This window comes from Haemorhous mexicanus, chromosome Z (assembly GCF_027477595.1).
Source record: "Haemorhous mexicanus isolate bHaeMex1 chromosome Z, bHaeMex1.pri, whole genome shotgun sequence".
Classification (NCBI taxonomy): Eukaryota; Metazoa; Chordata; class Aves; order Passeriformes; family Fringillidae; genus Haemorhous; species Haemorhous mexicanus.
In genome coordinates, this window is record NC_082381.1 from 20,657,012 (window position 1) to 20,671,020 (window position 14,009).

The following is a 14,009-nucleotide window of genomic DNA, read 5'->3' on the forward strand; positions in this document are numbered from 1 at the left end:
ATTTTCCTCAAGGAGTGCTGAAGAATGCAGAGCAAGATCTGCAGCTAAATTCATGAGGCCACACACATGGACCCAAGAAAGGGCTAGCAAACCTAGAAAAATCCTGTAAACTTCTAAAAATATTTCTGTAAGATTGCTACTACTGATATCAGCATATCAGACACACCTGGGAAGAGGCACATGCATTGACATGCGACTTAAGCTCTCTCCTTTCCCAGGAAAGGAGAGGCTGCCCCATTCCTGAAAGCATCCAAGGCCAAGCTAGATAGAGCCCTGAGCCACCTGGTCTTGTGGAAGATGTCCCTGCCCATGGCAGGGGTCGGAACTAGATGGTCTTACAAGTCCCTTCCTACCCAAACCACTTCGTGATTCTAGAGCTGGCATTACTAAACCGCATGAGCAAAAAAGCCATTACACTTCTAAACTCTGACACTGCAAAATCAAAAAACTTCCAACACACACCAAAAAACAGAGACAAAAATTTTCAGAATGGAGAATATTAACCAGCTCATACAGACTGCCAACACTCCTCCTCAAACTGTTGCGACACCTTGTTCAGATTTAAACACAGCGTCTCCTTATTTTCTGTCCTACATTCTGAGGGCACTGCTTCACATTCAAATAAATATAATACAATTTAAAGAGGATAGTCAAATACCCTCCATGAAGCATTGTTTCCTTCTAATTATTTCCAAAATATTTTTGTGATCAGGAACCATAAAGAATGTCATAGAGTAGAAGTACATGAAACCACACGTTAGTTTATTTTTACAATCTAAAATTGATATGTGAAAAAAAGAGTCACTGTGCCTGTCACTCGTGCGCTGGGGTCGGGGCAGGAACAGGTGAGAGGCAGGATTGTAGAAAGGCAAAGAAAGCTTTATTCAAAAGAACCACAAGGTTTTTACAGTGTGGTACGATAGGTTCTATTCTATTGGCTAACTAACAGAAACATCTTTCTCACGCACTGTCCTTGAGAAGAACAGAAAAATAAAGTAGAAAAACACCACCTGCGAATTGTTTATAGTCAACAGGTTATCACATCTTTCCAGCTCCCTAAAATTTCTCACAAGCCTCTGTGAGAAACGCTTGCTGTTTCTCTCTCCCTGTCCCACAGCATGCACACGTGTCAGCATTGGGGAAACATTAATCTGTTTTGCAATTAATGTAAACTCTGGTTCCAGAAAGACAGCCCAAATTTTGTGGCAGCACAAACAAAAACTCTCCTCAATACCAACTGCAGGTTTCAAAGAGACAAATCAAAAATAAAATCCTCCTGTTTTAGAGGAAAGTGTAACTGCTGAGGCTCCAGCAGCACTGTGGTCCCAGAACATCTTCACTCAGGACTGTTCCGTTCCAGCTCCTGGACTCAACAGTCCCCAAAGCCAAGGGTGGAGCTCTGTGAGTCACACCTGTTCCAGCAAGGACAGCAATTGCACCACCCTTGCTCTGTGGGATGCATGGACAGCTTCTCAAGACTGACACATGTGGATCCCAGAGTGGATGTACAGAAAGCCACAGCAGGAGGTATCAGTTTTCCTTCTTTCAGCTGGCTTTACAAACCCTGTGGAATCCCTTCAGTTTCCATTTTCAGAAGGAATATTTCTCCTCTGTTCCCAAGACACCAAATTATTGGCCTGCCAAAGAAAATAAGCTATTTCCATCATTAAAGGAAACAAAAAGAGGCACTAACTTAACAAACATTTTTTGCTCTTACTAATGAAACCAAAACAAATAAAACCAGATGAGGCTTCCAGCTGTCTGAGCAAAACAAACTCTCATATGATTGAATTAAACTGGAACGGCATGACAATGGTGTGGCACCTGTTGCAGCAGAATTGTTCTGATGCCTTTAAAGGCCAGAACTACCCAAAGGGGACAGAAAAACTGCATTTTTCATGAGAAGCAGCATGTACATCCCATCAGGCTTGGTTCTTACACCTCATGTTCCTGTGCATGTCACAGCTGACTCATTTATGGACATGGTTAACATTCAGAGGTATCCACCTGATTCCAATAGTTTGTAATTGTATACTACCTGGCATTTACTTTGCCACAAGGATTCCAAACACACCATTTTTATGAATTCTATGTAATATTCTTCTTAAATGTCATAGACTTTGTCTGTCATTCAAGAAGAAAAAAAAATCAGTGCAGCTCTCATGCTTGCTCAGATTTTGCTTTTCAACTAGTCTTTTCAAAAGACAAATGAAAAGTTTGTTTGCAGAGATAAGGGAGTTATGAGGATTTGTTTCAGAGAACTACTACCAGCAGGAAATACCTGAAAAATCTCACCATGACCATTGCTAGTTATGATCACCTCACAGGCAACAGTACTTATGTTCTTAAATAACATAAACATGTGATTCTAACACCGCTTTAGCAGTGGTAAATATGTATGTGATTGTATTTCCTCTCATTTATGGTACACCAAACATTTTTCTTTTTGCATTCTAATATATTAAAAGATTAAGTGAGTAGCTGTAACAACATTGTCTTGTGCTAGCAGAAGTATTTACAACGAAGAAACGAAGCAAATATTAAAAAAAAATGTACAACTAATAGGTAAAGGAAAACTGAAAATTTGCTACATGGCCAGAGCACCACATCAACATTACCCACAAATGCATCAAATCTAACTTGATGTTCTCTAGAAAATCCACAGATTCTGGCATATCATTGCATCCTCACTAGGAAAACTTAAGGAAGCTCCTTCTGCACTCTAGTCCAACTTCTCTACATTGGAAATAATATGTAAAAACAAGTGAGGAAAAATGTTTCCATGTAGTCAAATGTGATGTTTATTTTAACACAGTAACAACCTAGTGTAATACCTCGAGTTTTGCTGCTGCAGAACCAGGTAACAGCATGATTTATACTATTGTCAAAAAAGCCAGCACAACAAGAGGCAAAACCTACTGATATCTACTTGAACCATATCTTTCCCACAAATGATTTTGCTTTAGTGATCAACAGGAGGCTGCAAAATAAAGTTAAAAGCAGAGGTTCAAGTCAGGGGTCTTCATCTTCCTTAACATACTGTTGGTATCACTTACATGGTACACTGGCACATTACAAAAAGGAATATTTAGATGTCACGGTGCATGTCTTGCAGTGCTTGTCAGATTTTGCAGAGTGTGGCTTTGCCAGAGAGAAGGTAGCACTTCCTGGGTGCTTGGGATGATACCCTGCAGAACACACACCTTAATTATGGGCAGCTATTCTGTACCCGTCATGACAAGCCTGAAAGTCATCATCATATTAGAGTATAACTCACACCGTATCTTGCACCAGTCTTGCCCTGGCCCAGAATTCCCAGGAAGCTGCAGTACCTTATGGTTGCTCCCTGCAGCCGATCGATTTTCTTGTTGAGCTCGGCAATGATGCTGTGCAGCTCCGTGATCCGCTCCTCGTAGCGCAGCGTTGTTCGCTCCTGCACATCCTCGTGCTCTCTCATCAGGTGGGACTGCTCACACTGCAGCACAGAAGCAAGGAAACAGAAAGGGTGTTATGGACAACTGCAGGGAGATTGGGCACAGGGCAGGAGTGCACTGCATTATGGTTTTCCTACTCATCAAACCAACAGTGCCTTAGCAAGAGAAAAGGACGAGTATACGCCGGTAGGCAGTTACAATATTTGAGGAACTGACAGACTACGCAGTGTACTTACTTGTTTTTTTCCTAAAGAGAAGTTGCCATTTCTGCTTGGTAAAAAAACCACTATTTTCAACTCAAAATAGCTATAAATATATGATCTTTGAATCTTAGGATCTTCCCAATGTGGTCTAAATTAGAGCAAATCTTACAGCAGAAACCACATTATTATAAAGCAATCACACTTTGAGGTTATAACTTCGTCTCTGGTGTAAGTACTTGTTTTTATTAATGTTTATAGGTAACAGCATATTTTTAATATGTTCGTAATCTCCAATAAAATGCTCATGATTTGAACAATTAAAGAGCTACATGACTGCTTGTTTTTCATACATATCACAAAATCCTCCTTTTTCCTTCCCACAGCATTTTAAGTGTAGTCTCTGTGGCTTACTCTTCAGGCCAGCACACGCTCTATTTCAATTACAACAAACCATTACAAACCACTGCAATGACAAGCCAGTACTGCACGCTGATTAAAGCTTCGCTTTCATTTCTAACATTTTGCTTCTGACCCCCTTCAGTCATGCTTCCTTGCAATCACACAATGCTGAGTACCATGCTGTCAAAAAAAGAAAACTCACAAGCCACTTAACAGCATAAAACCCACACTCCTTAACTGAGGAGCAGCAATGTAAAATACTAGCATTTCTAAGGGCTAAAATTGATAGTAATATTGGAGATCCTCCAAAATTGCTGAATCAAACAGGTTTTCTTTTTCAAATCAAGTAAACACTCTATACAAGCTAACTCCCTAAACCCTTTGGACTACAAAAAATAATGAAGTCGTAGATGTGCCAGAATTTTCATAATTTGCTCCCATATTTTTTAGCAACTTACATTCACAGCTTGAGAACATCATCTACATAAAAGACTGCTTGAAAATTAAAATCTACAATAAGCTTCAATAACATTTTTATATCTAATTTTAAATTAATTTATTCCACAGTTTTTAACTTCCAGGAATATGCACACTTAAAAGTAGCACAGACATCAGAGCACCCTTCCACAGACTACAACAAAATAGTTTCTTCCTTCAGCTGTGGTAGAAATCACTTTCACCTACACTAAGAAAAACAGATCATATCACCACACTCCAAAGGAGAGGAAAGGAACACATTTCAGAAGACTGATAATGTTCACTGGGCTTATGAAACTTCATGTTGGCAACTGATAGGCTGTACACGCACATTATGATGACTCTTTACAGTAGGATCACTCTACAGCTTATTTCTCACATTTCCACATCTTAACATTGCATCTTTCTGAAGCACTAGGCTTTCAAAGTGCAGAAATAATAGAGAGAAAGTGTTTCACAAAAGCTCCAAAGCAGATTTAGGGGCAATACAAAGTTGCTTCTTCAGCCTTTCCAAACCTGAATTTCCTCTGACACACATATACGCCCACAAATGCCACCTCAGCATTATCAAGAGCAATCTATTATGCGTACCTGTGATTTTTTTAGCTTTTAAACCAAAGGGATGTTTCAGATAGAGTGTATAATAATTGTTTCCAGACAATAAATAAAACCCCAATCACAGCAATTTTTGTCTTTCTAAGCTTTGCCTGAAAAGCAGAATTTGTTTCTAATGACTGAAGATATATAGACTTTTGCTAATGGGTCTCAGCCACATTACAACTTGATTTCTGTTTTCTCCAGCCATTTCTCAGTCACCATTTTTCAGGATAATATCATTCAGTGACAGATGTACTTTGTAAATAACCAGCAATCTGGCAATATACAATAGCTTCACATTTGACTTTTTAAAAGAGCTCCTGAATTATCTCAGGTAAAAGCAACTGGAAAAGTCTGAAAAGAAACCTCTGTAAAAGACAGGCCATGATGCTAAGGACTGGTCTGTCTTTGAGGCAGGGAACAGAACTGCATCTCCTAAGTTCTGGTCAGCCATCAAGAAAAAATGGCAAAAGCATCCAAGCAATGGAAACATGGTTCAGTGTGAATCCCGAAATGCACCAGTGGAAAACTCTTCTGGCTATTCAGAATTGCTCTTTATTGTGGAACAGTCATCTGAAAACTTAAAAAGGAAAAGAAACAAATGCATATTATTCTACCCACTGCTAAAGTTTTTCTCTGGGATACTGTGGCTGTTCACCACCCTCCTTAGTTTCTTTTTGCTTAGAGTCTCAAAACAGCAATCTGCCACTAGTCTCTACTTCTTTCCAAGGTGCTCACATTCAGCTCTTAAAATTTATTTGCATGTCAGTCACACAATACAAGATAAATATAAATACCTAAACCCTTAAAAATAAATAATAAATACCTTATACCCTTTTCCTCATCTTTCTTCCAGCCTCATACTTAAGAGCTCCAGTCTCAAAACCCTTAAGAGGTTTTGAGAACAGGGATAACCCACTGAGAGGTTGCAAAAGATGAGCAATTAATTGTTGGAGTCAGGAGAGAAGTTTCCAGCACAGTTCTCAATATAAGTTGAGAACTCTTGGTTGTTATTTGGTACAGATTAAAAAGGTTATTTAATTTACAGTAAAAATTAATAATGGTTGGAAGCACCATGATCTCTTGATGCTAGGAAACAACAACAGCAAGAAATGTATGAGGGAGAAGGATGACAAGAGAAAACATTTTAATTCAAGCTTATTGTCTGAACAAGTGATTCTATTTCCTATTAATGTACATGAATTCTTAGTGAAAGAAACACTAGCAATGTGCTAAATTCTGTTAATCTTTATATTAAATTTGCAGTGTTCAATCAGAGGTCAAAAAAAAAAAAAAGAACTATTAGCAGCAGTGCTCATTAAGAGATGCCCCAGTGCCCCAGGCCCTGCAGAGACAAACACTGGCTGTGGTGTTGTTCACCAAGAATACAAGTCATCACCTGAACAAGCCACAGTGATAAACCTGTCTAACAGGATTACAGAAGCTAAAAATCTTAGCTCAACTAATACAGTGTTTTAATTTGAGAGGAGTGGCAGATTTAAAAGTAGCAATCCATTAATCTAAATTTAAGTATATAGTGCTAAATCCTCAATCACAAAAGCATGCATGGTCAGAATTAATTGTTCTGTGGTATGTTCTGTGTATACTTAATGTGGAAGATGAATACAAGCACACAGAATTAATCCATGATGAGATAAGGACATCACACAACAAAACAAGGAATTTTAATGTTCATCTGAACACCATGCATTCCGATTTCAAGTTTCTCTACTAAATGAGAAACTGAAGCCTTCCTGTGAAGTTCACATGTTCTTACACGTCTACAGAGAATGTTGCTCCTGTTCTTATATGTCTACAGAGTGTTGGTTTTATTCTTATACTGAAATTCTGCTGTTTCTCCCCATGGTCTGAATAATTAGAGGATGGCAAAGAACTATTACTGCAGTAACGAGATGTACTGCTGTGACACAGGATCCAGAACAATACAGCACATTCTTTGTCTAGAGCTATTATAAAAATCCAAAATAACAATGACTAAGCACAAAGAATGAGAGAACAGGAACAACCCTGTGAAAAGAGATGAAATTATAAGAAAAATATAGTAAGTGAATTATCTCTTCTTGTTGAACTTGCTGAAACATTCAGCATGTTATTAAATCCCATGCTCAATCACAGAACTGCAGAACTCAATGTTCACAGGATATTGGAAATGCCAAGAATGTAGACAGATTAGAAAGAAGATTATATAAATAAATGGAGGAGAGGACTATAGAGGACTATAAAATGTGATATGGCCTCCTGCTCACAGATGTTGGCAGAAAGGTGGGGGATATGAAAAGTTCTCTATGTGCATTTCTTATGCTGTCCCTTCAGATTCCCACTGTTTATCACTATCAAAGCCAGGATACCGTGTCACACAGAGCCAGTAGAAAGCACAACAATTCTCATAATCACAGAAAGATTTTTGGAAGACATTAGTAGTTGCTGGCCAGTGTTTCACAGCAAATTTCATTCAAGAGATCACTTTATGGCTGAATCGTACACTGATAACACAGAGACAAAGAGATCTGCTATGTTACTGAAATAATAGAAGCATGTAGAGAAATGCTCTATCTGGTCTCCATAGGCTGCAGATTTGGAAGGGAGTATGCTACAACAGCCACTAATCAATTACATCACTTCACAAAACCTTAAGCCCATCCTGTCCAACTAGCTTTCTTCACCATTTGTCAGCTATTACTTGAGTTGTGGTTTCCCAAATCACCTCCACTCTGCAAATCACTAATCCTTTCTTCCAAATGCCTCACATGCTTCATGAAATGATGGGAAAGGTATTACCAAAAATGCATTTTAAGAGCTATTTGTTCCAGAGAGCATTTACTATGCCAGCTAAAATGAAACATGTGCTGCCTTGGTAACTACAGTCCAGATGCAGAACAGAGATTTAATACTGACCCACTAGCATCTGAGTATGGTTATGCAGAACCTCAAACACCCCCTATTTAATTTATGCCTTCTGAACCTCTGATTCACATTAGATAGAGGCTGTACAGGAAAGAATTATGAACTAATCTCTGTGGAGTGGGAAGTTAAAAAAAATATGTTAAGTGGCACAAGTACTTGGTATGCAGTTAGAAAAAGAAGGCGAGGTGCAGTGGTTTCACCAGTGTATGTCTCAGTACTTAAGCACTGCCAACACATTCAAGATATGAGCTGTGTTTGTTTAATGATTTAAATTCCTTAATAAAGATTTGTATTTTATTTAACACATACTAAATTCTATCCTCTTGAGGGCTTTAGAAAAAAATGAACTGCAAAGAGATAAATCATTAAACCTTTATATAAAACTGTTCCTTAAAAAGACTTTTTTTTAATCCGAAACCCAGATATGAGCCTGCCTTTCAGATATTTCAGTTGTGTGCTCTTCACAGGTCAGGAAGCACTGATCACTATGTTTGTGTTTGCATGACTCAATATCAAGTAAAACCCCCAGCATTAAAAACCAAGCACTATGCACGCATGCATAATTAGTAACCCATCAAAGAAAACACCAAACAATCTTGAGCTAACAGAGCACATGTTAATTGGTATTAAGGACTGATCCTTAATCCCAGCTGCCATCAGTGTGTATTCGGTACTGTATGGGAGCACCTACAAGGCACTCTTCACTGGCTGAGAGGTAATATCTCTATTTTTAAATTAAGACCCAGAAATAAAAATAAAACACTAACAAAAACCCATGGCTGGCATCAGAGCCTCCAGAGTTATAAATAACAACAATAAAGTCAGTACAATCATGCAGAATGATGTGGATCATTTGGATACAGTGAATCCATTGGAGAGTTTAATGATTGTCAAATGCAGCCTCATATCAAACTGTAAGCCAGAAAGAGGACTCTATCCCAAGAATGCCACAGATATTAGAAAAGGCTCTCAGGATTATAGCTGATAAACCATGTTAACTCCCAGCGTGGCTCTGGATCACATATTGAGGGGAATAAAAACATGAAAGGGATTTTATTTCTGGATGTTACATTGATGGTCTGCAATAACGGTATCACTTTTAAGCCCATAAATCTTAAAAGCAGCTGAAAAAAACATTAGAGAATGCAGGCAAAGGCCAAAATAAGGGAGGACTGAAGAAAGAGTCTGAAAATCGAGACTGCTTTGGCTTGAATTTAAGTAACACAGATGACAGGCTTCATCAAAATGAAATAAATACTGAAGACTTTAAATCTGTAAAGTCACAGAAAGGCTAAGGATTAAAGGGACCACTGCAATTTACTCAGTCCCTTACCCAACTCAAGTCCAGGTCCAGGTGCCTTGAGTACTTCCAAAGTTGGAGATTCTTCAACATCTCCGAGCAACAAATAAGGTGGCACAGGACAAAATGTTTTGTTTGTCTCTATCCAAGCATTTTGAATTAGTTTTGAAAAGTTAACTATTTATAAAAGGCATTTGGTACAATGGCAGTATCTATAAACAAAGATTTTTTTTTCAAAGAGAAATCATCAGAGTTCCAACCTTATTCTTATTTAACCCCTTGGCTTTCCACTGGCTGTGTTTGCCACAATTCCACCATTCCAACTGGCATACTGGAAGCTAGACTGAGATCACAAGTAACTTCTCACATAACATCAAAGCACTGAAAATTGGCAGTAATTTTTGATCAGTGTTAATTTGTGCTGTGTTTAAATGTGACCCAGAAGTGCAAGGTTCTGCAACCAGTTACCTAACCCACTGAGAGCAACCTGTAATTCTTATACTGTACAATAATTCAAAGCACTTGTTACTTATATTGACTTCAAAACAAAATATATCTAATTAATTTTTACAGGTTTTTTTTAGAAGAATGTCTTCAACACATAAAAGGTATAAACCATGGCAACTATGTGTGTTGTAGTCTTAAATTCTTTTGACTTGTGACATTGCTTGGTATTTTATCCTCTCTCCGAGGAACAATGACTGCACAAAACCAAGGATCTTCAGAATCTTGAACTACTATTGCTCACCTGTGCTTTTGCCAATTTCTTTTCCAATAGGTCACGCTCCTTTTCTGTTTGTTGTAGACGCTTATTAAGCTCCACAATGTCTCCCTTTAATGAAGCCAGGGCTGCTAAATGAAGCTGGAAGACAGAAAGGAAAGAAACAAATGAATCAAATCACAAGCCACTTAGCACCAGAGAAGAGACAGTATTATATGGCAGCTATAGTAATGCTGGATTTCTGTAGCAGTTAATAGGAACTTAAGTAGAACAAAGTCTAAAAAAATTCCACATACAACTAACAATTTAACTAATAGTTTTTTAACTATTAGTTAAAAAGACTATTAGTTTTTTTCTTTCCAGGCAGAACACACATTCCTTCACCATATCCTTTATAAGGGTAAATACAATGAGGAATAATTCAGCTAGGAATGTGTAGGTTAGCTCTAACACTACTTCATTAAGACATAGCCTGAGTCTTGCGCTATAAAACCTTACATTAAATGTTGACTAAGATTTGCATTATAGAATGAGGTGTACCATGTTTTGATGCCTTTAGACATATAGAGGTTATCAGTTTGCATGAGCTATCCACTTTCACCAAAGGATTTGCTTTTATTTTGCAACTAATGCTTACTCCACTGCAAGCTACTCTTCTGCAGTTGTTGCTCTCCTCAGTCCCACGCCAGCGAGTTTCAGTGATTCTTATCTACTAACCCACATATGAAGAACCCAAACTGTTTTTCTTTCTGCAGCAGATCCTTTTGATGAAAGATACTTTCTACACTTAGCTGATAGCACGCAGAAATATATATCAGGCTAGGATAACTCACAACATTGAAATTAGGTTAGCTACACAACTTAAAAACCAAGAACAGTTCTTAAAAGAATTTTAATTGTTCCCACTCTTTTCTTGTCCTTAAATACCCCACTCATTGTTTCACCAAACTCATCAGCCAGAATTCAACAGTAAGTATTGACAACTACAACTGGAAAGTCCAGGAGGAGAATTAGCCACTGGCCTTGAAGTCTTTCTTTGTAGTTGTAAAGAAACAGCTTCAAGTTATACTGTGTATGAAAACAGAAGTGACCTTTCACACCAGACCAAACACCACAGCAAACACTGCTCTGCTGCCAAGATTCAGGCTGAAATACAAACGGCTTCTAATCCTCCACCCACTTTGAGTTCGTCAATCTGATATTCTATAGGGCGGGTCACCTAAAAGTAATTTTTCTTGTTTCATTTACAATGAGTCAATTAGTGAGTCCTATTTTGATACAAATTCTACCTTTATAATACTGGAAGCCAGCAAAACCATAGCTGTTTTCACATACTGATGTGTAAAAGCAGCTGCCTGACAGCAGAGAGACCAGAACATCTGGCAAGTGGCTCTTCACATACAGTATTCCCATTGTTAATGAAAAAAACTGCCTTCAAGACAAGAAAGATAATTTTAAAAAGGTATTTGGATGTGAATTCTGCCTTTTTAAGCGCTGTGTAACTAGTTATTCCTTGTGTATCCTCACTATCAGTTCAGTCAACAGGATTTTATTACATCAGCTACAAAAATACCTTACAAACCTGCAGTTATTTGTTTCACTACAACTGTACACATGCACAATTATATGTTGCAGAACATTTAAGATTCTCAAGGCAGCCTCATTTTTCATGTAAAAACTCAGGAGCTCAGGCTTGCTATGAGCATATCCTACACAGCTTCTATGAAGTATGTACACTGAAAACTCTGAATAAACCCAGAAACATCCTGAATATCTTAAAGTATTTTTGGCCTTCAGCAGAAGGAAACTATGCACTGATTTTACAGCACAGGGAAAAAAGAACCAGACCAATTGTACCAATCTGTTCATAACTTGCTTCAGCTTTTCAGGAAATCTGATGAATTTTTAAGCCACTGCTTTACTGTATTCTCATAAGAGAGTGGAATTGTTGCAATGAAGCTCACAACTTTGTTCATCAAAATGCACATCCTTCACTATAGCTTTTAAATAGTACATGAAAAACGGCTACAGTTCTCCAAATTGAATAAAACAATGCTACATAAAGTATCATTCCCTTTCATACTCTGTAATTAAATGATCACCAGCTGTTGCTTTAATTAAATTCAAGACTAATAATGCCCATACACATGGCCTTGTAATATAAAAGGACACCATCAATTTGAAAATCTCAATGAAAAGGAACTTGTTCTCTGAACAGTGGAACTAACGAGGCAGACTTCCAACGGATGTGTCTTTGTCCTCTTCACCCTCTGCAGTCAGCTCAGCTGTTCTTCATGTCCCCATGCACACTGCGAGCTGGGTAAGAAACAACATGAACTGTGCCTGCTTTTACAGCAGCCCTGCTGCCTGGCCTAGCAGCCCCTGCCAAACATGGCTATCCAATATGCGAGTTACATCCTTCTCTGTGCTCAGTATAGCATCTCTCTTCTCCAAGCAGCCAAACGATGGCTTTATTAAGGACAAGGAAAGCTTGTTGTATCTTTTACCATTCAAAATTACCCTTTCATTAACTGGACTGTTTCAGTTTCCAAGTGCTAATAAACTTTTAAAAAAACAAAAACACCCACAAAAACAAAAACAACAACAAAAACCAAACCAACCAAACAAAAAACCATAAAAACAAAAACAAACCAAAAAAACCCCCAAAAAACCAAAACAAAAAAACCCCAAACAACACAGTGAAAGGGCAGACTACGTAAGAAGAAGCTATCATAATAGAGGAGGGCTGCTTGTGATACTCTAGTTTGATGTGCAAGTGATGCCTCCAGCTACTACTGAATACATAAGGTTAACACAGCCAGTGTAACTACGTGCTCATAGTAGAGTCAAGCTCTCCTCTCCAATTCATTAAAAAAGGGGTTATGAACCATGGCACTTTCCCTTAAGGTGGGAGAGCTCCCACAGACCACGCTTCCCAGTGTGCTTGTTTATCAAAAGGTAGGTAGGTGGGAACTGGAACATGATCTTTGGATGTTGGTGTAACTCAGAAAAGGAAACATCTGAGCAAAGAGCTACAGTCCATGCAGAAGTATTCTGGGTGGGGGAAAAATAAAGTTCATGTTTAGAAATCAAATTTCATAATCCAAACTATTAAAGTGGTAATGACTCAATTTAAAAATCTCAACCAGTAAGTCAACCACAACTGTAACTCTGCAGCACTGAACTGCTACAAGATTGTGACAACTGAGAAAGAGAGAACTGAGGTAGCCATACAGTAGTACAGTAGTTTTTTTCTTTCCTCAGCAAACAATGACAGATAAGGCAGAGTCACTATGACTTACACCCATACCATACATTTATAGTTCAAGGTGGGCTGCCTCTTAATGACACAAGATTTTGAAACAGATCAAAAACTTAGCAGTGTATAAAATTAATACAGACAGCACAAAGATTTCTGCCCATACAAGATATTGGTCTGAACCTTTAAGCAACGGACTGCATAGAGACCTACTTCATACAGAGAAAGCAGTCAATTGAAAAAGCCTGTGCTATTCAAAAACTTTATATTGATCCAACACATCTACTCGAATTCCATCAAGAAAAAAACCACTGTTGTGATGCTGAGGCACCCAAACTCTCCAACAGGACAAGCTGGGTCAACATGTGAGAACAAGATAAGAAGGGTCAGACTAGCCAACCAATTTGCTTCTACACAATCATCCAAGAAAAGAAGAAAATACATTAGATGCATAGGATAAATAAAAAATTCATTACCTATTTTAGCTTAGAAGCTGCAATTTCCTTGAGCTTTTATTGCAGTAACAACAGCAGGTTGCTTACTGAAACATACACACCACATGCTATACCCAGTATATCCTGTCAGGTTTTAATAAATTAAATATACAGTAAAAATTATTTATTAAGATATTACCAATATAAAGTAACAAACTGCACAATACGCTTTTGTTAAAATGCAAACCAATGTACAGCTA

General features: G+C 38.0%; 1 protein-coding gene across 4 annotated transcripts in view; it reads right to left on the reverse strand.

Moving 5' to 3' along the window:
• Positions 1 to 14,009, reverse strand: part of MCC (MCC regulator of WNT signaling pathway) — a 183,230-nt gene that overhangs the window by 58,438 nt on the left and 110,783 nt on the right. For all 4 annotated transcript variants that reach the window (XM_059873449.1, XM_059873450.1, XM_059873451.1 and 1 more), the window contains 2 exons: positions 10,084 to 10,197; positions 3,333 to 3,475 (listed from right to left, as the gene is read on the reverse strand). In XM_059873449.1, coding sequence (XP_059729432.1) covers positions 3,333 to 3,475; positions 10,084 to 10,197 — 257 coding nt within the window. The remainder of the gene's footprint in view (positions 1 to 3,332; positions 3,476 to 10,083; positions 10,198 to 14,009) is intronic.